We start from the raw sequence: 24,762 nt of genomic DNA, 5'->3' as shown, positions 1-24,762 counted from the left end.
GAACGTAAATGGGTTATATACGATTTACAAAATTTGTAATATTAAACCAATCAAATCCAACCTCAACCCAATTCATTAATGTGTCATTTTTAATTATATATATTTTTTAAGTTTAATATGTATGTTTTTAAAATTTATATTTTATGGATAAGGTTAAAATTTTCCCGACACGTTGTAATTGAATATGGTTATAAAAAGCACATTTCACCATGTCAATCCGACCCATGTGAGGCCTAAAATCATGTAATGGTTTAAACCATGTTTTCAAGGTCCGAACCGTAATAATTTGTTCATTTTAATATAAGGAAAGCCAAAACGGGCCTAGAAGCTAATAGAGCAAAAGAAACAAAAGCCCAATACACACAAGGAGAGAAGGGCTAGTTTAGGCAGGTAGGCCCATGGGGGTTTATAACTTGCAGCTCCTTCACGGTTTCCCCTTGTCCAAGTTCAGTCTCTTTTCATATCTCTCTGGAGTCTCTCGATCTCTATCTCTCTCTGCAGTCGATCGCCAACAAAGGTATAATCTCTCTCTCTCTCTCTCTCTCTCTCTCTCTCATTTTAGGTTTATTCACATCGCAGATCATACCATTGGAGACGATATATGTTTCTTATTTCGTGTTTATTTATCTTTTACCTCAATTCTAATTTTGTATTATCATTAGGATTAACAATTACTCCCAAATTGAACTCAACAAGCTCCGAAAATGAATGTAAGGTTTTTTATAATTTATGTCTGTTAAACTCGTATTATTATTTGTTTAGCCTAATTATATAATTTCTCTCTTCAGATGTCAGAATCTGTTCAACTTACCAATACCCTAATGAACCCCGAAGCAGCTTCTCAAAGAACATTGTATGTATTTTTCCGAGCTCCATTACATTTTTATTTCGTAGACATAAGTTTATGTTTCCGGTTCTATTGAGCAATTCGGAACCTCGGAATGATGATAATTTAGTTCTTTACTTGTTGATCAATGAAGGATCATTTGACATACAGTATCGAATCTCCAAATCACTGCTAAGTAGATACTTTACCCGTGTTTGAATTCTTAACACTTTTTTAGGAGCTGGGTTTTTTATTCCGTTTCACGGGTTCCTACAGGTACCCATATGTGACTGGTACTTCTGTGGTCGCTATCAAATACAAGGACGGGATCCTTATGGCTGCTGACATGGGAGGTTAGTTTTACACCCAGCAATTACTAATACTATTACAATGACCTTTCCCCATATTTGTAGACAACTTATCTCATGCCCACCTTTTACTTAGTGGTGTGTCAAGGTTTCTTAATCTGATTGGTATTACGGTGTTATCTTGTTTTTGCCTTTAATAAAGATGGTGCTATGACATAGGACTACATGACTCCATATTATTTCAACTTGCCTAAGATAATAGTTTGTTAGGAAACATAATAAATAGAATAAATATTAAATCAGTTACGAATCTGAATAATTAGTGTGTGCATCAGTTATGGATTTCAAAGGGAGGATTTGGTGGGAATAATAATATTTTAGCTTTAATCTAGGGATTGTGAGTTGAGATTGGGGTTATAAATAGGGAAGCCATTTATATGTTTGAGTGATGAAGAAATAAGATTGATTTAAGTGTGTTTATGGAGAGTGGGTGGTCTCTCGAATACCACCCGATTGTGTGTGCGTGTGTTTATCAATAAAGGAATCTGTTTCCTTTTATATTTATACAAAGAGCAGGCCTGGACAGGTCCTAACAGTGGTATCAGAACACGTCTGTTCTTGGGGCAACGACAAGTGCAAAACAAGTTGAAAATCGAGTCGACGACTTCCAGGGGATTTTTTTTTGAAAAGATGGAAGCAAAATTTTTGAAGTTGGATATTGAAAAGTTTCAAAAAGACATTTCTTTCCTCAAAGAAGGTATGGTTGCCATACTTGCAAAAATGGACAACTATAGTCGCAAGACTACTGGACCATTTTCGTCTGCTCGTGAGGATTCGCAAGGCTTGGAACAAGCCAAGAAGTCGGTCTACGAAACTGAGGAGAAGCTGAAGGGAGTAAAAGCGAATGATAGAGGGCTTAAATCAGATTTTCAAAAAAATGATTTTGGAAAACTTCAAGAAGATGAAAGGTCTCATCAGCAACCACCAGTATCGGAGGTTTTAGGGCAGACTCCATTAAATTTTAATAGTGGCAACAACAAACAAGAGACTTGTTTGTTTGATGTCTCATCGCCTCCAAGCTCATCCATGGACTCTTTATCACAAAGACTTGAAATATTCGAAGGCTTAAAACTTGAAGGTGGGTCGTTGAAGGCTGAAAGTTATTTTGACAGTTATTTTGAATTAGTAAACCTCTCAACGCCAACTAAGAAGGTATGGTCGGTTATAGTATACTTGAGAAATGATCTTTTGTTCTTGGACTATTGCGGGGAATGTCAGCGGCCTTCTTGTAACTGGGAGGAATTTAGAAAATTATTGGCGGAGAGGCAGGGGTTCTGGATTAGAAAGAAAAAGAAAAAGAAAGAATGAAACAATTTTCTCATTTGAACCTTGAGGACAAGGTTCAAGTTTGGGCGGCGGGTAATGTTAGGAAACATAATAAATAGAATAAATATTAAATCAGTTACGAATCTGAATAATTAGTGTGTGCATCAGTTATGGATTTCAAAGGGAGGATTTGGTGGGAATCATAATATTTTAGCTTTAATCTAGGGATTGTGAGTTGAGATTGGGGTTATAAATAGGGAAGCCATTTATATGTTTGAGTGATGAAGAAATAAGATTGATTTAAGTGTGTTTATGGAGAGTGGGTGGTCTCTCGAATACCACCCGATTGTGTGTGCGTGTGTTTATCAATAAAGGAATCTGTTTCCTTTTATATTTATACAAAGAGCAGGCCTGGACAGGTCCTAACATAGTTCTATTAAAACGTCTTGTAAATTTTATTGCTTAGATAGAGTTTTCTATGATGTCTCTGAAAGGAATGATATGAGTGAAAAGAACGGAAGATAAAAAAGCTATTAAGTTGAGTTCCATGATGTATGTCCAACTTCTACTGGTGACATCCTCTCAGGCATTCAAAATCATATTTGAGGTTTTACATATGTTTTTAATCATTAAAAAAGTATGCATTTAACTGGTTTGTGAATTGACTTGTTCTTGCTGATGGTGTTAGAGAGGATAATAGAATATTATAATGTACTGTTTGTTATGAACTATATTAGCCGATAAGTGGGTTAACATTGTACAACTAGTTTTTTTTAAGTAAATAGTACCTTAAATTATGTGCTTCATTTTCACATTATTCATTCTGTTTGTCTTCAGGCTCCTATGGCTCTACATTGCGTTACAAGAGTGTAGAGCGAATGAAGTCAGTGGGGAAACACTCTGTTCTAGGTGCTAGTGGGGAAATTAGTGATTTCCAGGAAATTTTACGGTATCTTGATGAGCTTATGTGAGTATCTGTTCTAATATAAAAGATTGCTTACCATCTAATCACTCTCTTTGTTTCTTTCCATTTTTAACCTTGAAATTATACGACTGCCATTTATAAGATGCTTCCTTGTATCGTTTACAAGTCTCAACAGACCTTAATTTGAAACATTACCCATGCAGCTTGCATGACAACATGTGGGATGATGGTAATTCCTTGGGACCTAAAGAGGTGCACAACTATTTGACTCGACTGATGTATAACCGTCGCAACAAGTTCAACCCACTATGGAACTCCCTTGTTCTGGGTGGAGTGAAAAATGGGCAAAAGTACCTGGGATCGGTAAACTTTCTTAATCATCATGTGATTCTTATTGAGAGCTTATACCTGTTTGTTGTAGACTTAGATTGGGACGATGCTAATGTCACTGCAGGTCAGCATGATTGGTGTACATTTTGAGGATAATCACGTGGCAACTGGATTTGGTAATCACCTGGCAAGACCAATTCTACGTGATGAATGGAAAGAAGACCTAAGTTTTGAAGAGGGTGTCAAGCTACTGGAGAAGTGCATGCGTGTTCTTCTGTACCGTGATAGGTCTGCTGTCAACAAGCTTCAGGTTTGTTTATCACACTAGAGTCTTACAACTGTATTCCTGAGCTGCAATCTGATCCATGATTAATTCTGCATCAAAATTTTATGGTGTCCTTGCGGTTTACATCCGCAGCTCCATGATTGGCAGTTGTTTGATTATATTAAATGATTTTTTTAAACAATGCACTTCTCAATTTAGGCCACTACATTTCTTACAACTTTTCAGCATGTTCTTACACATGTGACATTAATGATGAGCTACTAAATTCTCTCTTTGTAATTTAGGTTGCTTTGAATGTTATGTGCTTTTAGAACTGCAAAAAAGTGAAAAATAGTATGCAGTGTTTAATGTAAAATTATAGTATGTAAATATAATGTAAGGTGATAGGACTCCAATGAGACATATCATGTTCTCTACTGTGAGAGTTCTGTGCTAGACGTGTTACGAGTATGTGATTTGTGAATCTCAGAATTTTTTGTACATCTCACAAAGATTATCCTAGAAAAAATTGCACCCAAGTTGACTGCCTTTCTTGTTAAATGTTGTCTTTATAATTCCAGTTCAATAATTCAGGAGCGTGCTCCGAAGTATGCGAATTTTTTGTCTCAGATTTTTGTGTGCTCGTCACAAAGATTATCTGACAGACCATTGTACCCAAGTCAAATGCCTTTTGTGTTGACTGTTGTCTTTAAAATTCTAGTTCAGTATTCCTGGAAATATCCTTTTTTCATGACAGGTTCTGTTTAAAATATTGTAAATGTATCAAGTAAACAATTATCTTTTGTATGAATATCCTTCGGTGTAGCCTGAATGGAACAATAGAATCTGAGTTAAATGAAGACGGTGAACGTAAGAACGTTCTGTACATTATAGACCTCTATAGGAAGTAAAGTAATTATAACTTCTTGTTGTCAATCATGATGATAGTGATAACTTAATCTTTTCATTGTCAGAAATTATTAGATTTGAAGCTATTGTCATTGTCACTCCAGCAAGAAAGATCATTCTAATCTGCTCAACCTTCCAGTTCCATCTTTCCTTTGTACCCAATTCATGTTCGCATATTTCATACATGTAATTTAGCACTCAATCGCACAATAATTTGCCACTTATTGTGCTTTAGGAAGCTTTAGGCGACGGTATGCATAAATATGATTCAGTTATTTCTAAACATTGTATGCAAACTAAAATGAATTTTTGCAAGTGCAGATAGCAAACCTCACTGAAGAGGGCATGACAATATCCCAGCCCTACTCTTTGAAAACTTTCTGGGGGTATGGGGCATTTCAGAATCCAACAGCTGGAGCAGAAGGGTCATGGTAAGTAGCTAGTTTTCTAGCATTCCAGAATATTCAGGAACTCCGGGTCTCTGTCTATGAAAGGCTGTATTTTTCTTCTGGTTTAGAAACCTGTTTGCTATTGGTAACATTATTTGTATGTTTTAACTTGAATTCCTTCTGATCATCCTATCATGCATTTTCTGTGGATTCGTACACTTGTTTGTTTGTCATTAAAAGTGAAAATGGGTTAATTAGATATAGTTTTGCAACTTGATCAACCATTCTTTTTGGCATAGATCATGGTCTTCACTGTTCTAATGCTAAACATTATCCCAGTTAAAAAATTTCCATGCTCAGATATGCCCGACAGGGCAGAACCTACCCTTAAATGTATTCTGTAAATCTGCTATAGAACATGGATATAATATTTGTTTGGATGAAAGCCTGATTGTCAGCGATTCATTTTGTAAGTTTACTAATTCTTGTTTGCGATTAAGCTTGCAAATCGATAAACCAATTGACAAAACAATCTAATTGGCACAGACAAATCGTTGAACAAGCAGTTGACAGATTCTGAACTTAAAATGCCAAAATGTAAATACTGTATGTGTTTATGTTTCCATTTTAAATTTCATTCCAATCAAATGAGATCCGTTTTGCATCATACAGAAGTCCTTGGTTCCTAGATTAATCTCGATTTCTTATCAAATATATTTGTTGTTATAATTGACACCAAAGTATTCAAGGGGAAAATGGGTAAACAATGGAGGATTAAAAGATACTAGCATGCTAGAAAAAAGGAGGACTTGATGCCAAAAACATTTCTTTTGTAATTCCGACGTTTTACAGTTACGCGTGATATTGAAATCATAGATATGGCCCTGTTTTATGAAATTCTCCTCATTTTACCTAGCTAATAGTCACAACAAAACATATCAGTTAAACCTCTTTAAAATAATTGGGTCGGAACCAAGTAAAAATACTACTTGGCCGAGTTTATTACTTTACGAAAAGTAAAAATACACTGTGTCTATTATGTTGGGACCGGAGAAAAATATTATTCTAACGAGCTTATTACTTTATCGATTATTACTTCATCAATATTTAACTGTAGTAGTACTAGATTATTGCTAATATACTCATTTTCACTAAACGCCGTAAAATATGTTGCAACAATAATCTTACGGATAACGAATGCCGAAAAATATGCAGCAACAATAATTTAGGAGGATCTGGACTCCAACTTGATATAGAATATAGGTAATGAAATGGGTGAGGTGTGGTGTGCTGAGGGGCCACAAAGATTAGTTAAATTTGAGCAAACTAAAAACACATGAAAACAAAAGAAACATTGTCACCACTCACGAGAGGTTACAACACAAAACCTCTCTCTCTCTCTCTCTCTCTCTCTCTCTCTCTCTCTCTCTCTCTCCCCGGTGTAGCTTCAGCTGATTGCTGCAGCCGTTCACGCATTCTCTTCTCTGCCAGTTCTGTATTCTATTTACAGAAGTATAAAGCTTTTAAGCAAAATCCAAGCGTCATTCTTTGACACACTTACATTCCATGACTCCCTCCAAGTTGCTACTTGTATCCTTTTACTTCATCCACCAACTGCTCTTCTTCTATGCTCCCGCTCCCGCTCCCGCTGACGCCCTTGACCTTGGGATTCAGGCTGACACTCGTCTGTCTCCGGTAATTCAATTTTCATGTTCCTTTCACAGCCACGCTTTTTTCTACATGTGAAGGTTTTTATGTTTATACATACTCTTCTAGTTTGGTTCTGCCTTCAATTTTCGGTTTCTGATCATTATCAGAAATACTAGTCTTCTCCGTGATTCGACTCAATGTGGTTGACAATACTATCTGTTAATCACTTTTGCAGGGCAAACATTGCAGTAGAACTTGTGAATCATCCTTCTGCAGTGGTATGTTCTCTACCTAGAGAAACCTTCTCCTTGTCAACTATAATTATTTTTCATCAGAAGAGATTTAAGATTTGTGACAGAAGTGCTAAAACAAAGATTACAGCTAAGAAAGGTGTCTTACCTGAATCATACCAGCAGGTCAACTAATACGGACAACAAACAGAACTAAACAATCAACTTTAATAATCATATATACAAATTTTTTAATATAATGAGTGTGTGTGTGTGTGTCTGATTAGCGTAATACAAGGATGTATAATTGTTACAGTGGCTCCGCTTTTAAGATATGGGAAGTACTGTGGGATTCTGTATGGAGGATGCCCCGGAGAGAAGCCCTGTGATGAACTAGACGCCTGTTGTATGAAACACGACGCCTGTATCATATCCAAACAGAGTGAGTACTTCCCACTCTACCGCAGGCCATCCATTTCCTTTCCGATATGTTTATTACAGTGGCCTAAACTAGCCTGTTCTAAACTGAAAATGACACAGTGGTTGGTTGGTAATGGACTAATGGTTTGATGTGCAGATGATTATCTAAACCTAGAATGCAACCTGAACTTATTGAACTGCGTAGGGAACTTCAAGAAAGCAAGAGGCACAACATTTCGGGGAAATACCTGTGAAGCAGCAGACGTTATCAAAGTCATCACTGTTGCCATGGATGCTGCATTGCTTGCTGTTGGACACCATCCGAAACCATGATCACTCCAAATTTTTAGCATTATATAGAACTCCCAAATCCGTTTATTAATGTATGTATGGTCTATGTATCTGTTCAATGAAGAAATAATTCCTTCAATGTGTTTCTCTGGTGTTCAATGTATCTGTTCATATCATATCTTTGGTTTGTCAATCAAAACTCTGTGTTATAATGGTTCAGGAACATAGCTAATATCTTAATATCAAAATTTAACAGATGTTATATCATAAAATTTGTCATGATATTTTATCGGATATTTAAGAAAATTGGTCGGATTACCGCCGACGAAGAAAACGGGCGACTCCGGAGAACACGTTTCCGGAGCCTAGAGCGCCCCCTATAGGGCTCTCTCTATATTGGGAGTCGTTTACGACGACTATTGAGATGAGAAGTTATGACGACGATTGGTGAAATTGCATATGAAAGTTTATGATGACCATTACGACGGAAGAATACGACGATCATGGTGGAGGAAGTGCGCGACGACCGCTACTACGAGGGTACCACGACAGTCGCTATAGTAGAAGACGAATAAGAAGTATTGATAAGGAGCCTAAAAAAGGATGATCAAAAGTTAAGGGAGAAAGAGTGAAATGATAAAAAAATGAGGAACAACCCGGGCTCCGGGGAAATGTCCTTGGACCCTCATAGCTCGTGTTATGTGGCCGCACGGGGTGGCCGCTTCTCAACACAAGTGAGATGACAATGAAGAATTAGCGAGGAGGTTGCTCCCACAACTAAACTGGAAAGTGAACAAAGCATGAGAATCATGAAAGAAAGGAAGAGGAGGCCCCGAAGGACCTCTCCATGCTTAGGGCGCGCCCTAGGCATGGGGGAGGACTCCAACCCTTCACGGGGCATGGGGAAGGACTCCGGAGGACTCCAACCCCGTGGCGTGAAGGAAAAGGGCCCTTCGTCCCAGAAAACATGTCAAAAACGTCGTTCTGAAATCTTGCGGATTAACTATAAAATAGTTAAAAAATTACTTGAGAATTTTAATAGCATGACATTTTTTCCCTAAGATTATAATGGCATTTTGAACGAAGGATAATAATTTTCTTGTTCATTTTCTTTCTACCACGGTTCTGATAACAACTGAAAATGAATTTTGTAAAGTTGTCTTTTGATATTCTAGTCTTCTCTCAACACCATACCCTCAATTTGTTTCACAATACCTACTTCTACCACCATACCCTCCATTCAAGACATATCTCGTTGTATGTGTTGAAAATTTAAAATGGGGTAAATTAGTCTGCGTCTGTAGAGCTTGTAAACAGCGATCCGAGTGATTGTCGAGTAAACTAGTCTATGTTTTATATGTTGGCTAATTGTGATGAAAAAATATATTATATGGATAACATATGTATGTGTCTATGTATATGTTATTGCGATTTACCTAACTGATGCATTGGTTGAAAGGATAATGCAGCTAATTATATGGTTATGAGAAGCATTGCAGAAAATGAAGGCGTTCATTCAGTCCCAAAACTTGTATATTGATATATAGAGCGGGTTAAAAAGGGATGAAGATGACGATGACGATGACGATGAATGATACGCATGATGTATTTTTATTTTTCATAAACTTGTATTTTTGCATTGTATTATTTTTTATTTTCGTTTTGTGTTGTTATTTTTTGTTGGCAAATGAACTCACATGTTATGAAATGTCAGAGTCATTTTCGTTGCTAAACTTAACATAGTTCTATATATCATATTTTTGGATTATATTAAAGTAGAAGTGTAACATTTTGAAACATACTAAAAAGAATTATGAATATATATATATATATATATATATATTTATAAGCTCGTCAACATACTTTCACGAACTAGTTATAACAAAATTCAACCTGGTGTGTCATTTTGGGACCTAAAAATTACATATATTTACACATTAATATTTCATTTTTTACCTTATATCGGAATAGAATAATGAATATATTAATTCCAATGAATATTTGTTTTTTAATTCCCACCACAATATTTTATCCCCTCATTGCAGCACTTCAAACCACATGTTATTAATAAAAATAAACTTTCGAACTGCCCAAGTACAATATTCAAGTGTGAGAAAATTATCTTTGACCATCGTTTGAGAATGAACTTGTCCAAAGGAGAAAAGAATTTTTTGGTGAACGCTATTTCAAACAGTGTTTATGGCTATATGAAATGACCAGCCTCATGGATATTACCATTTTTGCAGTCAGGCCTGTATCATTTTTTACGTTTTACGTTGAAGTGTTTATAACGCATCTTTAAGATGCGTATTCTTTATAAAAATTTAAAAGTTAGAATATGCTTATTTTACATGCGTATTCAACGTTAAATATTTTGAATGAGACTTATAATAAAAAAATATTTTAGACAGGTGGACCCCCAAAATAATTCAAAATAAGATATTTTCATGATTTTCTCTAAAATTGACGAACTTAATTTATTTACAATTAATATACTTTTATTAGCACTGGGTTAATTTACAATTATAAATTATAAAATAAAATTGTAATAGAAATGAAAAATCTTTATTTAAGAATAGATGAAATAACATATATACAAAAAATGGTTAGCTTGTATGAAAATGATTTTAAATAATGGCAGATAAACAGTAACTTACTTAATTAATTTATGAATAAAGAGTTTTAGAATTAAAGTTATAATTACAAGTAATGTGTGTGTATACATGTACGGCAGGAAAACGAATGTTGTGTTTTGTCATCGTCGTCTCGCATCTGGTTTGAGTTTCATCTCATCTAATCTCATCTCCCGAGGCAAAATCAACAAAAAAATGTATTCATTAAATGTTAACTAACCCCCCCCCCCCCACTTCAATTCCGCAGCTTCTTATTCTTCTCGGTCTCTCCCTCTCCCCCTGCCTTAGATCTTGTCAGTCTCTCTCCCTCCCTCTCTCTCTCTCTCTCTCTCTCTCTCTCTCTCCCTCTCTCTCTCCCTCTCTCTCTCTCTCTCGCTCAGCCACGGTTTAAATTTAATCTTTTACTTGATTGTATGTATTTATTTGTTCATAGTTTTGTTTTGGTGATGATTATCTTTGATCCATTTATATCTCAAGCTCATGAAATCTTGATCCATTTTTATCATATTTGCGCAATGCTCGAACCCCACATATAATTTAATTTCCTTTATATTGTAGTTTTAAAGTTTTTTTTTAATGAGGGCTTTGTGGGATTTTTATGAATTTTCTATTTTTGCAGGTTAAAAGCTAACCTTACTTTCCCAAATTAAAGGTTTAAGCTTTATTTTTTCTTTCATTGGTTTCCTCACCCGCTACAGCTTCTGGATTAACATTCTTCATAGGTATACAAATTTATGCCCCTTTTTTTGCTCTTACATCGCAATTCTTATTTGGTAAACCGGATTCAATTTATTAAATTGGCGCTTTGACTTCGTGTTCTGTTGGATGAATTGCATTAATGTAAGAATAAAATGAATGAATTTGTAGGAGGATGGGATTAACATCCTTTTGTAGATTGGCAGGACAAAAATTTAGGTTGAAGTTGGAGAATGTAACGGAAGATTGAACAGATGTCATGCATAAATCTTGTTTAAGTTCTAAATTCTTACCGCATTCAGTCGGTGATTTATTTTACTTTCTCTCTGTTAAACTAAACTTGGTAACTTATTAGCTTTGCAATAATTTATAATTACTCTTTTTTGCAGTATATTGGTTATCGTAAGAGTAAGTGCATGAGTTGCTAATACTATCTTGTTACAGGTGATTAAGAATCCTGAAATGCAGCCAAGTCTCCCAAAATTCACAATCAAGATTAAAGGAGAACAGAATGACGTTGATGCTCTCATGCCTAGCAGCATTAGTGGTCAAGCTGTCATCAGTGGCACTGCAACAAGTGCACCCCAAGATTGTAAGATAGGGGAGCAGATTGACATTAATGCTCCAGCTTTACAAGATCAGGAGGAAAGCAATCTTCCGAGACCTGCAGAAGCTACTTCAGTAGAAAAAGTAAAGGATAATAGCTCCGATGATGATGATCAAGATTGCAATAATGCTCAGAATCAGCTGGTTCTTTACAGTCCTCCTGATGGCGCTTCCGGTGACGCTGGATTTAGTCCTGACGCCGTACCTATTAACTTTTTAACGCCATCTCAACGTTCCCAGTTATACAACTTACAGAATTCGGTTTCCAGGAATTTGCCATCTGTGGGAGCTTTTACCGTTCAGTGTGCGAAATGTTTCAAATGGAGGCTTATTCCGTCTAAGGAAAAATACGAGGAAATTCGTGAACACATTTTGGAGCAGCCCTTTGTATGCGAAGCAGCTCGTGAGTGGCGTCCTGAGATATCATGCGATGATGAGCCTGATATAAGGCAGGATGGCAGCAGGCTGTGGGCAATTGACAGGCCTAACATTGCTCAAGCCCCTCTTGGGTGGGAGCGGCTTCTAAGGATTAGGGGTTTCGGAGGAACCAAATTCGCAGATGTGTACGTGTCACCTAACATTCTGGTTTAGTTTTTAGGGTTTTCCATCTGCATCATCTATTCATCTTTCTCTTTTTTTCCAGGTATTATGTTACACCATCAGGCAAGAGGCTCCGGTCCATGGTTGAAGTTCAAAGGTACCTATTTCTGCTACTTGGTAATCTTAGAATTGCAGTAATTTCACTTTCATCATGTGTAGGTCTTTTTTATGTTACTCAACAATTGTTAAATAGTTGCGACATAATTACTTGGTGCTTGTTTGGTTTCACACGAGAACTAATTCACCGAGGAAGTTGTACTTCCTTTCTACCTACACTTCCTAGGAAGTGTAATAAACTTGTTTGGTTGACATTTATGTGTTATTTAATTTACTTATTTTATTTTTTCATAATAATTTTTTTGAATTATTAATTATTACTTTTTCATTACAATATCTATCTCATTGTTTATCTTAATTTTTTTAATATATAAAATAAAAAATTATCATACAAAAATATGCATCTTTTCAATTTATTTTTTTATTAGTGTATTAAAAAACATAATTACTAGTATTTTAACATATGACTTGAAATTATTTTTATTATCATCAATATTTTTAATAAATTGTAAATGTACATTTCAAATTTTAAAATAAAATTGAGTTGAATATTAATAAAAATTGAATTGAAATAATTATATTTTTAATTACAAACCCGTATGCTAACTAAAATTTTAAGTATCATATATTATTACAAATTTTAATATTATGAAATATTATTAGCACCTATACTATACTTTATTAAAATAATGAGTTAGGTTTTGTTAATTTTTAAATAACTTTAATAAAAATATATATTTTATTTACACATAAATTTTAGGCTTTAATTATTTAATATATGGATTGATTTTATATTCAAACATGGGAAGTGTTACCAACCTAGGTAGGGGGGTGACCAACTTCCCACGTTTTATAGGCATTTGAAGTTCCTGGCTAATTCTAATACCCATATTTTGTGCAACCAAACAACTATATTAATTGTTATTTCCCATGTATTTCAAGTACCCATCTAAATTTCTGTCAACCAAACGACCTCTTAATATGATTGTTCTGACTAATTGGTAATTAGGGTTATAGGAAGTTGAAAATGTGGAGCTACAAGAAACTTTTATTAGCTTTTTCAGTATTTTTCTTAACATTATAAATCTCTCTTTTGAATTTTGTGATCCTTTCAAGTTTCAACACTTGTTCCCGACCTAAAAAAAGAAGTTTCAACATTTGTAATGGGAATTCACTTCTGTTTTTAAAATATCGTGCACTTAAATATATGGATAATTTTATGTATAGCACTGGTGTAGTGGTGTGCCAGTTGCTCCTCACAAGTAGATTTTTTACCCTACCCTTATCTTTGTTCCGTGTACTAGAACAAATCAATAATAGGTTCTCTGGGCTGTTGAGTTCTGTACTGACAATTGCTATCTACTATCCCAATTGGGGGGTTGTTATACATTGGCAGGTACTTGCTTGAACATCCAGATGAGGCGGAAGGAGTGGCCTTGTCTCAATTTTCTTTTCAAATCCCAAGGCCTTTGCAGGAAAACTATGTGAAAAAGCGAACACCTCGTATAGCTTTTCCTGATGGGAGTACTTCAGGGACACCCGGATCTTCTCAAGGTGGGTGATAAACTTAGCACACATGATAATATTATCTTTAGCATCAGCTTATAGTGTCCAATGTTGTATAAACTAATTATTTTAAAATAATAAGAAAAAGAGGAGATTTAATATGTATAGTAAAATATACCCGCTCTTTGACCAAGGACTTTGTACTACTTGCAGTGAGGCCCTTATCATGGGCACGTCCAGAAGCAAATACAGACTTGCAGCTCGGAATGCTAGACTACGGTTCTCCTTATCAGGCCCCTGTTGTGGAACCTGTAGATCGTCCATCAGCTACTTATCAGCCCCCTCTTTACCAACCTATTGATCGACCGGCCAAGAGATCGAAGCAACCAAGTGGAGAGATGTACAACGGTGGTTACACATATATGAACCTCCAACAAGATGAAGGGAGAAGAACCTAGGCAGGGTTTAAGTCTAGTGTATGCCGGCTGTTTATAGTGCATTATGTTTAGTACAACAGTTCTATCAGGCCTTCTGTTGCAAAACTAGACTAGATTTTCAGACGGAAGCTAAAAGAATCTCATGCCGTTTCAATTTTTCAAGAAGAAAATTTAGGATGAATCTTACAGTTGTAGTTGGTTTGTTGTTACGGCCTTACGTGTAGCGAAACTGTTGTCTGGGAAAGTATATCAATGAAAATGTATGTGGATTAAGCTCTATTTTACCACGTTTGTTTTGATCACCAGAGTCTACATATGTATATCTACAAATGATCTTGTTTCTGGATATATGTTTATTTGCTCTTTACATGAGAATTTAGTTGTACTACTACCATGTACATTGGCGGATATGCAAACTTTGAGTAAATTAAGGTTTGGCCTTGTGTATATTATTATATTTGAATAATCTACTGCTCAGTTTTTAAATTTAAAAGAACACTTTAAAATTCTGATTGAGTACATCACAAATTCTGTCAAGTTACTGAAGTTTTGATCAAATATTTGAATAATTTTATTACTTTAAAATTCTGATTGAGAATATAGCAAATTCTGTTAGAGGGCGCTTAAAAATGTTACATTTCATTTCAAACCATGGCCTGTTTGGTAAATTAGATTTTAAATTTACATTTCATTTCAAATCATGGCCCGCTTAGTAAATTAGATTTCATGATTCGATCAAATAAGCTGTTTGAGAATTTAAATTTGGATTTCATTTGAAATTCAAAACATTTAAATATTAGTATTTGAAATGAAATGTAAGTTTACAAACGTTCTCCGAAGAATTTCAAGCGACAGAATTTGAGTTGTCATTTAAAATTTTTATGTTATACTATTATTTGAATGTCCTGAATTTCAAATTAAATTCAAATCCAAATTAACAAACAGCTTATTTGATCAAATTCAGAATTTGAAATGAAATATAGTTTACCAACACGACCATTAAGTTACTGAAGTTTTAATCAAATATTTGAATAATTTTATTTTTCTATGAATATATATTGGGCTTTCAAATCAGTAATATACCACTTCAAATATTTTTTAGGATATTTAATATAATCTTGTGGCAATTTAACTGGGCACTGGGCTTTCAGTTATTTTAATTGTTGTACAAGAGAGAGTTAATATGTAATTAAAATAAATTTGTATTACATGAAATCCTCTAGATTTTTACGCCAAGTCTCGTCTCTTTCGTATCTTGTCTTAACCTGATCTCTCTGTCTTTATGTTGAGTTTAATCTGTGCGAATATTGGTGGTTGGTTCTAAAAATAAATAAATATTAAAAATTCAAAATCTAATCTTTTTCCCACCTGTCGAATCTGACATATTCTGTATTTTTTATTTGTGGGTTTTGTTTGTTTTCTTGTTCTAAATCATATACTCCCTCCGTCTAATAATAAGTTTCCTATTCTGACTTCTGACCCTATTCATGAGCGATTGACTATTAATTTATATCTAATCTATAAAATCAAATATAGTCTTGTTGAATTCGTATTTATGAGTATTTTAATATAATAAAGTTTTTATATTTAATATTAAAATTTAATTAAAGATATTAACAATCAAAAGTGCAAACGTAAATAGAAAACATTTTGGGAAGGAGGGAGTAGAAAATTTCAATTTTTGCAAAAATATCATCTGAATTTCATCCAATTCAAGAATTAGTATAAGAGGTTTTGTTGTTTATTTGAATTGGTTTGTTTAACAATGGTGAGCATGAATGTTGGAATGCTCCATTATGTATTAGACCATGTATATGGTGCATTAAGTCCCCCATTTTTTCAAGAGGTTGGGGTGGTTCGAACCTCGATCTTCTTGAGAAAATGATCAATAAGCTTTTTCCTGAGCTGCATTCTGAGAATTGGCCACCTTGTTTGATGATCCAGCCTATTTGGAAAACTGTTTGGGAATCGAAAACTGCTTGTTTAAATCAAGGGGTTTTCAGGACTCCTTGCGATGACCAGCTTCTTAGTGCATTGCCTCCGGAAAGTCAAAAGATGGCTTGTGTGGTTCATCTTGCAGGTACTAAAACTCGAAACTTGCATTTAAATTTTCTGGTTCAGTATTAAATTTGTAATTAGTGTATTCAATTTCTTTTAAGTTGTGCTATCTTGTTTTGTTTGGAATTTGGACTTTTAATTTAGTTGTTAGACTTGGGATCAGTTTGTACCATTTTTTAAGTCTAAAGTTGGTCCCCAATTCCCCCTTTAACATATTTGTAATGTAAAACAGACAGGGTCTTTATGTTCCTTGTATATAAACCGTACAACTTAGAAGAAAATTGTAAGAAACTCGATGAATCAGATACTGTTATAGGGTTGACATGAAATGTAGGCTATCACAAGGAGCGATACAGATCTGTCAATGCAGTGGGAACTCTACCCTGATGTTTGTGTAGTAGAGTCTAAGCAATTAGGATTTAGTTTGGTTAATATGTTCAGAATGCTAATAACCTCAATAATAGCAGTAAAGAGTAAAACTAGATGGTTTCTTGCGGTAAAGAAAATTTGTTGTCATACCAAATAATAAAACAAGAACATGTTATAGCTCCTGCCTTGTAGAAGCATGCTAAGTTATCCAGAATGCATAATAAAAGCTATGATCATGATGGTCCTCTCACCTGTTGGTTCCTAATTATAATTTGAAGTTAGAAAGTGGGGAAAGTGCAAACACAAGGGTTATTTACTATTCTAGAAACTAGTAGAAGTTAACAAATTCAGAAGCGTTAGGATAAATCTTCTTTGCAGTAGTGTCTAACCACCAGGTTCGGGAACTCAACCAGCACTGCCTCATTAGAATTCCCTTAACTTACTGTCCATAGTTAAATCTAGCTTCGATGAGCCAAATATTTTATCAACCTTCTTCCCTGTTTTAATATGGAATAAAACCCGTGGTTCTACAACCATCTGTCTGATACAAGTTCTGTCCGTAGTTCTAATTTCCAAAACCATCAGTCTGTGAGCCTGATCAAGTTCTGTGCATTATTTTGCAGGGACTGGGGACCATACTTTTGAGCGGAGATTACGTATTGGCGGACCACTGTTAAAAAAAAACATAGCAACTATGGTACTTGAGAGGTGAAAATATAAGATGCATTAAGTTTTCCTCATGCTCTAGTTATTCTTTATTGATATGAGTTTCGTTTGCAGCCCTTTCTATGGACAAAGGCGACCATTGTTGCAGCGTGGTGCAAAACTGTTGTGTGTGAGTGGCTTGCTGATATTAGGAAGAGCTACCATTGAAGAGGCACGCAGTCTATTATATTGGTTAGATTCTGAAGCAGGTTTTGGAAAAACGGGTGTTTGTGGACTTAGCATGGGTAAACTTCATTGCCGTCTTGTAAATGATTTAAAACTGTATAAACATTAAGATCATTTATCTATACTATATGCTGATATGACATAGATCCCCAGGTCTGGAGTTTCATATATAACTGTACTGTATACTGAATTGTACTTCGATATTCTTACAATAATGTGGATCTATATGCTCCTAATATTCGAATGATTAGCCTCTTATTTAATGGTCCACAATCTTGTGCTCTACTGTTTTAGATTGTAGATGAAACATCCAGGAAGGAACAAGATATCAATGCATTAATAGGCGAATAACTTTCGGGTTTTGATAATGACTAACTGCAGTTTCAACGACAGACGAACAAATTAGCTTAAAGAAGAAGATGAAGAAAAATAATGAGGAACAAAAGCATATCTTTATAAAAGTGAGTGGAGCTTAAAAGGAAAGCAAAAGCCAAGTACAACTACAAATTCTCGTCTCTCTTTATTTATTAGATACATTATCAGTTTCTTGGATTCTCTGATTACAAAAACTACCACTTTGAACTTCTCTACTATGTTCACTGCCACTGAAACCACAATTTTGCCTTTGCCATGGAGCATTGGAACCAAGATTGTAAATTAGTCGGGGCTAGACTAGTATAAATATACTTATCGGGGCTAATAATTAGTCGGGGCTAAACTAGTATAAATATACTTATTGGGGCTAATAATGACAGAATCTTTCAGGCAAACTAGCAATACAGAATATAATTTCCAAGTAGAAAGAACAACTTTGTCGTCTCAATGGAGGCATCAATCGTCTTTTTTCCCTAGAAGTTTATGTATACTTTTGACTAATATTTAGCACCAAGAAGTAATTTTATAGTAATGCGTTTTAAGAAAGCAGGTACTTTTATGCTTCTCCAAATAGCACCCTGTTATGTTGATTGCTGAGTTGCTATAGTGCAGCAGACAATATAGTGTGCCCTGGACAAGCAAAAAAAGCATTACTCACAGCAAGACATACTGCATAATATAGAAGTCAATTTCATGAAGATTTTATCACTTCAGGCAATGCAAGAATGTTAAAAACAGATAGAGATGTCCACAGCTCAGTTTCATAAAATGGAGATGAAGTGTAGCAACTAGTCCTGTAGAACCTTCTTTATTTCAAAGTTAACTGCCAAAAAAGTGTGAATTCATATTTTCTCTTAACTTCTGTAAATCATAATCCATATCATTCATCCAGGTAATAGTTCTAAACCTGTTCTTGAAATAAATTTTCCTGCATTTCCGTTTGTCTTGCATTCTTGCTATCTTAGATGTCTTCTTGATATTAAGTATCTTTCTCTGGAGGTTCACATTATGCTAATTCCTTAATATCTGTTGTCTGTTTGCTGAAGCTCTCCTGTCGAAACCCCAGACACACAGTTGACAAGATAGCTACAGCTTCATCTCAATCCTATATTTGATAAAATGGGCTCACAAGTAAATCCCAACCACGATGACTACAAGGTCAAGGACACGAAACCTGAGCTAGGGGAACGATGGCCACATGGAGGTGTGCGTGGTGGAGGAGGTTGGATAAGCAGCGAGAGAATCACAAGCACTTATGATCTCGTTGAGCAGATGCACTTTGTTTATGTTCGAGTTGTGAAAGCCAGAGATCTTCCTCCTAATCAGGTCACAGGGAGCTCGGATCCGTATGTTGAGGTCAAACTAGGAAACTATAAGGGGAAAACTCAACATTTTGAGAAGAGAACGAACCCCGAATGGAAACAAGTATTTGCATTCTCAAAAGACAAGATTCAAGCTTCATTTCTTGAAGTGTTTGTGAGAGACAGAGATATGGTGGCTAGAGATGATTACTTAGGAAGAGTTGTGTTTAATATGAATGAAGTGCCTACAAGGGTTCCTCCAGACAGCCCTTTGGCACCTCAGTGGTATAGACTTGAGGATCGTCGAGGTGAGAACAAGCTAAGAGGGGAAATAATGCTAGCAGTCTGGATGGGCACCCAAGCTGATGAAGCCTTTCCAGAAGCATGGCATTCGGATGCTGCTACAGTTCGGGGAGAGGGCGTTTTTAGTGCTCGCTCAAAGGTGTATGTTTCTCCAAAACTTTGGTATCTGAGAGTAAATGTAATTGAAGCTCATGATGTAGAATCGGCAGACAAAAGCCAACTCCCTCAGGTATTTGTCAAGGCTCAAGTTGGGAATCAAATACTCAAGACCAACACATGTCCAACAAAAACAACTAATCCTTTCTGGAATGAGGACTTAATCTTTGTGGCTGCAGAGCCTTTTGAAGAAAAATTGGTGCTAACAGTTGAAAATAAGACATCTTCAAGAGATGAAACTGTGGGAAGGATACAATTGCCACTCAACGTTTTTGAAAAGAGATTGGATCACCGGCCTATTCACTCTCGTTGGTTTAACTTAGAGAAGTTTGGTTTCGGAGCACTGGAAGGTGACAGAAGAATGGAACTCAAATTTTCAACTAGAATACACCTCAGAGCATGTCTTGAAGGTGCCTATCATGTACTGGACGAATCATCTATGTACATTAGTGATCAACGACCTACTGATCGACAACTATGGAAGCAGCCTATAGGTATCCTTGAGGTCGGTATTTTAAGTGCACAGGGACTTCTTCCAATGAAGACAGTGGATGGCAAAGGAGCCACCGATGCTTACTGTGTAGCAAAGTATGGTCAGAAATGGGTAAGAACGAGAACAATAGTCAATAGCTCTGCTCCCAAATGGAATGAACAGTACACGTGGGAGGTTTACGACCCATGCACCGTGATCACTTTAGGTGCATTTGACAATTGCCATTTGGGAGGGAATGACAGTGGCCCGGGAAAGGACTCGAGAATCGGAAAGGTGAGAATCCGATTATCAACCCTTGAAACTGACCGGATATATGCACATTCTTACCCCCTTCTAGTTCTTCAACCATCCGGGGTGAAGAAGATGGGGGAACTGCAATTAGCCTTTCGGTTCACCTGCTTGTCATTAGCAAGCATGATGTATCTTTATTGGCACCCCTTGTTGCCAAAAATGCATTACCTGCATCCTTTTACTGTAAGCCAACTAGATTTCTTAAGATTTCAGGCAATGAACACAGTAGCAGCTAGGCTTGCTCGAGCTGAGCCTCCACTCCGGAAAGAAGTTGTTGAATACATGCTTGATATAGATTCTCACATGTGGAGCATGAGAAGAAGCAAAGCCAACTTCTTCAGGATTGTTTCACTGTTTTCTGGAGCAATAACTATAAGCAAATGGCTTGGAGAAGTTTGTCACTGGAAGAACCCCTTCACTTCAGTATTAGTCCATGTCCTGTTTTTCATACTAATTTGCTTCCCGGAGCTGATTCTTCCAACAATATTCCTTTATATGTTTCTCATTGGAATATGGAACTTTTGGTTCAGGCCAAGACATCCACCCCATATGGACATTAAACTTTCTTGGGCAGAAGCAGTTCATCCAGATGAACTCGATGAAGAGTTTGACACTTTCCCTACATCCAAGGCTCAGGATGTCACGAGGATGCGATATGACAGGCTACGGAGTGTGGCAGGGAGAATACAGACAGTAATAGGAGACATGGCAACACAGGGTGAAAGGTTTCAGGCTTTGCTCAGCTGGAGGGATCCACGAGCTACGAGCCTCTTTATAGTCTTCTGCCTTGTTGCTGCAGTTGTTCTTTATGCGACTCCTTTCAGAATAGTCATGTTGGGTGCAGGATTGTTTGTACTGAGACACCCGAGACTGCGAAGTAAACAGCCTTCAGTTCCTAGCAATTTCTTCAGAAGATTGCCAGCTCGAGCAGACAGCATGCTGTGAGAATCAAATGATGCTTGCATTGAACAAAACAAGTGCACATTGAATTTCAGTCCAATGGTTGTACAAATGACAGGGTTTTTTTCATTTTCCTGGTAAAGTAATGTTCTCAAAGCTTGGTTTGGTTTATTTAAGTGACCAGGAAGGTAAATATATTGTTCTTAGGCCGCGTGTTGACTAGTTGGTTAAGTAGAGGAGAATTTATGATTATGCCATCTGAGTCTGTCGTTTAAATGCGGTTTACCTTAATTTGCAGGCTATTGGGTGAGCCCGTAGGGTTTACCAGTGCGCACCCGAAGAATAGCGTCCGAGCGTTACCTACGATAATATATATATATATATGTATATATATTGTTCTTTGTTGATTGCTCATGTACTTTTAATCTATTCAGTGAAAAATGTATAACTTATTAATAAAATTAAGAAATAACTGTCTAGGAAATTAGTTTTCAAACAAAATTTCTCGTTCCAAGATAGGTTATATATGATAGTGATTAAGCAAAACTTGGAGGGGAAAAAAACTTTTAATCCATATCAAAAAAAGAATTTTAATTATAAGAGTTTCGTGTAATCGTAGAAAAGATCAATTTATAACAATACAAGATAATAATTATAGAAATGCATATTTTATAAAAATGTTCACACGTAGCCTCAAATCTTCCCGTTTCTTAATTTGATCCAAAACATTATAATAAACATTTATTGCTGCTTAGAGCCTCACTTGGATCAGTACAGGTTAGCGGCATAAGAAACTTGATATGTCATAACTAAAATTAAACACAGCCCACATTGCAATAAAACAGAATATTATCATTCAACAAACTCGAAGATCATTTTGGTAGCTAACAATACAAAAAGCAGAGCCTCGATTCAAATTTCATGAGAGAGCATACTACTGAATGAGAACTATAGGTCACACATTGCAAAAGTAGAGTATTCACGTCCCTCTCAAAGGTTGAAACAATTAGAAGATGAGTTCATGGGGTTTCATTCCTGACATGAGTGAAAACCTTGCACTCAGGTAGGTCTTCAAGTCAGGGACACACTCGATGGATTTCAACAAAACAGAATCCACAGCTTGCTGATCCTCCTTCTTTCCTTGCGGGAGGGTCTTCTTGTCCTACAAATTTCAAAGAGCATCACATTTTAAGTGAACACTATAAGAAAGTTAGTAGTCAGGCAAATGCACGAAACTTACATCTTTCTCAGCTTCGAAAAACTCTCCCTCCCCTTTCTTCTTCTTCTTTTCCACCTCCTTGGCAAAGTATTTGTCATCAAACTTTTCAACATTAACCCCATCTATGTTGACTTTAGTTGAAGTACCAATCACGTATGCCTGATTCACACGCCTCAGAGGGACACCATTTATTTTAAAAGGACCTTTCACACAAAAAAAGAAGGAAAAAAATTGGAATTCAAATATGACAGGCTTGAAACATATCAATTATTAAATAACCGGTGTAAAATATATCTGGACTGTAATAAATCCATAATACCACAACACTCAGCAGCCTATGATTAACCCTAAAAATGGAATGTTAGATGGCAAACAAAACAAGATATATATGAACGATATATGTTTGTTTAGTGTTTGGAGCATGTAAGTATATTTTTGCTACATCCTTACAACATGCAAACTGAAGCTACATGATATCCAGATGTTTAACAAGCACCAGCAGTGGGTACATGGCAAACCTCTTAACACAAAAACCTACAGGCAGGCTTACCTTTAGCCCCCTCAATTATAAATGTAACAAAATGAGCGATGCAAATCATTTGAACATTTAATTTGTTATTTAGTGTCTACGCAATGCAAGTGTGCAAAAACAGTAGCAAGTGAAGTTTTATAAATTGAAGGTTAGGAATTTGAGAGTCTAGTTGTCCAACTAATTGTACAAGTGCATATGAATATCAAATGGTTACTAAAACCCAAATGAAAGCTGTGCATTTATATTTTGGAGTAATTACAATTTAAGATGATAAAGTCACTACCTAACAATGCAACCACATCTTCGCCTTATCAAAAATTATACATTAAACAAACTAAATTCATTCCTAGAAATGACCTGATTAAAACATCCGATTTGCAAAGCATTATACAGGAAAACGTATAATCCCTTTGAGCATTTAAAAATTAAACATTGTCATTTCATACAATATAGTAATCTCTATAATTAAGCATTCAAAACACGAAGAATAATTCACTCGAAACATAAATGTACACACATATATCGTAAAAAGAATCCAAACAATTGAAAGAAAGAAATGATACCGGTAACGAGAAGAAGGCCAGAAGCAAGCTGCTTAAGAAAGACAACTCTCTTGCCCTTAAACCTCCCAGCCAAAATAATCAAAACAGTCCCAGGTGTAATACTCGCCCTACGCAGAAAACACAATTCACATACTTAAAATCATCTAAATTAACAAACAAAACAAAACACTCCACTAAATAAAAATGTAAAAAGACAAACAAACAAACCTGAGCTTGGTGGGCCTGGGCTTGCGCTTATTAGCAAGAGGCTTTTTGACATCATCAGCTGGGTAAAACTTGGGTGGTTTCTCAACCGGAGCTTCAGATTTGGGCTGAGCATCGTGTCTGGGGAAAACGCCGCCGTTTTTAGCCTTGATTGCCCACAGACCTCTCTTGTGGTACATTTGTGACCTTGAATACTTTCCAACTCCACGAATCAAATCTGGGTTTCTGCTTGTTTTTGTTTTGGGTGCCATTTTAGATATCTCTCTCCCCTCTCTCTCTCTCTCTCTCTCTCTCTCGCTGCTGTCTGGTTTTATGTATATAAACCCTAATCCCCTGTTGTTTTTTTGGGTGTTCAGTTGGGCTGGGCTTTACTTTTCCTAGTTTCATGTATCATCCATTTGGCCCAGTCACTATTAATAAACTAAAAGCCTGTTAATTGTTAATAGACAAAAATATGTACTCCACAAAGTGGGCTCAACTAATAATTTTAGACCCAAAATACCGATTCTATGACTTTTTTCACTATGTTGTATTTAAATTGCAAAAACAAAAAAATAGTATGATTGAAATCTTTCTTTCACAATTACGTGCAAAAATAAGTGATTCAGATAAAATAATAAGATCGAAAAAATATGTATTTTCTATTGAAAAATACAATTAAAATCTAGCACATACATGTTTTATACTAGATTAAAATGTTTGT

General features: G+C 35.8%; 5 protein-coding genes and 1 pseudogene across 9 annotated transcripts; 5 read left to right on the top strand and 1 right to left on the bottom strand.

Moving 5' to 3' along the window:
• Positions 1-403: 403 nt before the first annotated feature.
• Positions 404-5,537, top strand: LOC141690303 (proteasome subunit beta type-4-like). The gene is made up of 8 exons (XM_074495033.1): positions 404-517; positions 663-710; positions 789-853; positions 1,103-1,179; positions 3,298-3,427; positions 3,589-3,748; positions 3,840-4,025; positions 5,211-5,537. The coding sequence occupies exons 2-8, from the start codon at positions 705-707 to the stop codon at positions 5,322-5,324; spliced, it is 738 nt and encodes a 245-aa protein (XP_074351134.1). The 5' UTR covers positions 404-517; positions 663-704; the 3' UTR covers positions 5,325-5,537.
• A 917-nt stretch (positions 5,538-6,454) lies between these two features.
• Positions 6,455-8,082, top strand: LOC141690304 (phospholipase A2-alpha-like). 2 transcript variants are annotated; one of them, XM_074495036.1, is made up of 4 exons: positions 6,455-6,973; positions 7,164-7,206; positions 7,475-7,600; positions 7,784-8,082. In XM_074495036.1, the coding sequence occupies exons 1-4, from the start codon at positions 6,845-6,847 to the stop codon at positions 7,909-7,911; spliced, it is 426 nt and encodes a 141-aa protein (XP_074351137.1). In that variant the 5' UTR covers positions 6,455-6,844; the 3' UTR covers positions 7,912-8,082. The 2 variants fall into 2 exon arrangements, with proteins under 2 accessions (XP_074351137.1, XP_074351136.1); XM_074495035.1 differs by having other exon boundaries at positions 6,510-6,973; positions 7,736-8,065.
• Positions 8,083-10,580: 2,498 nt separating this feature from the next.
• LOC141692472 (methyl-CpG-binding domain-containing protein 2-like) lies at positions 10,581-14,683 on the top strand. 3 transcript variants are annotated; one of them, XM_074497327.1, is made up of 6 exons: positions 10,581-10,795; positions 11,122-11,224; positions 11,643-12,367; positions 12,448-12,505; positions 13,862-14,015; positions 14,181-14,683. In XM_074497327.1, exons 3-6 carry the CDS (start codon positions 11,661-11,663, stop codon positions 14,423-14,425), a joined length of 1,164 nt encoding a protein of 387 aa, XP_074353428.1. In that variant the 5' UTR covers positions 10,581-10,795; positions 11,122-11,224; positions 11,643-11,660; the 3' UTR covers positions 14,426-14,683. The 3 variants fall into 3 exon arrangements, with proteins under 3 accessions (XP_074353428.1, XP_074353430.1, XP_074353429.1); XM_074497328.1 differs by having other exon boundaries at positions 10,681-10,699; XM_074497329.1 differs by lacking the exon at positions 11,122-11,224.
• A 1,374-nt stretch (positions 14,684-16,057) lies between these two features.
• LOC141693608 (uncharacterized) lies at positions 16,058-17,988 on the top strand (annotated as a pseudogene).
• Positions 17,643-21,747, top strand: LOC141693607 (FT-interacting protein 1-like). 2 transcript variants are annotated; one of them, XM_074498760.1, is made up of 3 exons: positions 17,643-17,781; positions 18,017-18,216; positions 19,144-21,747. In XM_074498760.1, the coding sequence occupies exon 3, from the start codon at positions 19,217-19,219 to the stop codon at positions 21,584-21,586; it is 2,370 nt and encodes a 789-aa protein (XP_074354861.1). In that variant the 5' UTR covers positions 17,643-17,781; positions 18,017-18,216; positions 19,144-19,216; the 3' UTR covers positions 21,587-21,747. The 2 variants fall into 2 exon arrangements, with proteins under 2 accessions (XP_074354861.1, XP_074354860.1); XM_074498759.1 differs by lacking the exons at positions 17,643-17,781; positions 18,017-18,216 and adding an exon at positions 18,283-18,989.
• Positions 21,748-22,351: 604 nt separating this feature from the next.
• Positions 22,352-24,370, bottom strand: LOC141692752 (large ribosomal subunit protein eL6z-like). Its single transcript, XM_074497685.1, has 4 exons — positions 24,063-24,370; positions 23,856-23,962; positions 22,782-22,963; positions 22,352-22,703 (listed from the first exon to the last, which is right to left on the bottom strand). Exons 1-4 carry the CDS (start codon positions 24,308-24,310, stop codon positions 22,548-22,550), a joined length of 693 nt encoding a protein of 230 aa, XP_074353786.1. The 5' UTR covers positions 24,311-24,370; the 3' UTR covers positions 22,352-22,547.
• Between the last annotated feature and the right edge of the window lie 392 nt (positions 24,371-24,762).

This window comes from Apium graveolens, chromosome 10, assembly GCF_009905375.1.
Source record: "Apium graveolens cultivar Ventura chromosome 10, ASM990537v1, whole genome shotgun sequence".
In the NCBI taxonomy this organism is placed as follows: domain Eukaryota; kingdom Viridiplantae; phylum Streptophyta; class Magnoliopsida; order Apiales; family Apiaceae; genus Apium; species Apium graveolens.
The sequence above is the reverse complement of the archived record's forward strand: the minus strand, read 5'-3'. Positions and strand labels throughout refer to the sequence as shown.

Bases quoted from the DNA above. Each gene is read 5' to 3' on its own strand.
- LOC141690303 (XM_074495033.1), top strand. The intron at 854-1,102 runs GTATGTATTTTT...GGGTTCCTACAG, and splicing joins GCAGCTTCTCAAAGAACATT to GTACCCATATGTGACTGGTA. The intron at 1,180-3,297 runs GTTAGTTTTACA...GTTTGTCTTCAG, and splicing joins TATGGCTGCTGACATGGGAG to GCTCCTATGGCTCTACATTG.
- LOC141690304 (XM_074495035.1), top strand. From the start codon at position 6,845: ATGACTCCCTCCAAGTTGCTACTTGTATCCTTTTACTTCATCCACCAA. The intron at 7,207-7,474 runs GTATGTTCTCTA...TAATTGTTACAG, and splicing joins TGAATCATCCTTCTGCAGTG to TGGCTCCGCTTTTAAGATAT. The intron at 7,601-7,735 runs GTGAGTACTTCC...TTTGATGTGCAG, and splicing joins CTGTATCATATCCAAACAGA to ATGATTATCTAAACCTAGAA.
- LOC141692472 (XM_074497329.1), top strand. From the start codon at position 11,661: ATGCAGCCAAGTCTCCCAAAATTCACAATCAAGATTAAAGGAGAACAG. The intron at 12,368-12,447 runs GTACGTGTCACC...CTTTTTTTCCAG, and splicing joins GGAACCAAATTCGCAGATGT to GTATTATGTTACACCATCAG. The intron at 14,016-14,180 runs GTGGGTGATAAA...TACTACTTGCAG, and splicing joins GACACCCGGATCTTCTCAAG to TGAGGCCCTTATCATGGGCA.
- LOC141693607 (XM_074498760.1), top strand. From the start codon at position 19,217: ATGGGCTCACAAGTAAATCCCAACCACGATGACTACAAGGTCAAGGAC.
- LOC141692752 (XM_074497685.1), bottom strand. From the start codon at position 24,310: ATGGCACCCAAAACAAAAACAAGCAGAAACCCAGATTTGATTCGTGGA. The intron at 23,963-24,062 runs GTTTGTTTGTTT...TTTTCTGCGTAG, and splicing joins CCCAGGCCCACCAAGCTCAG to GGCGAGTATTACACCTGGGA. The intron at 22,704-22,781 runs GTAAGTTTCGTG...TGAAATTTGTAG, and splicing joins TTTTCGAAGCTGAGAAAGAT to GACAAGAAGACCCTCCCGCA.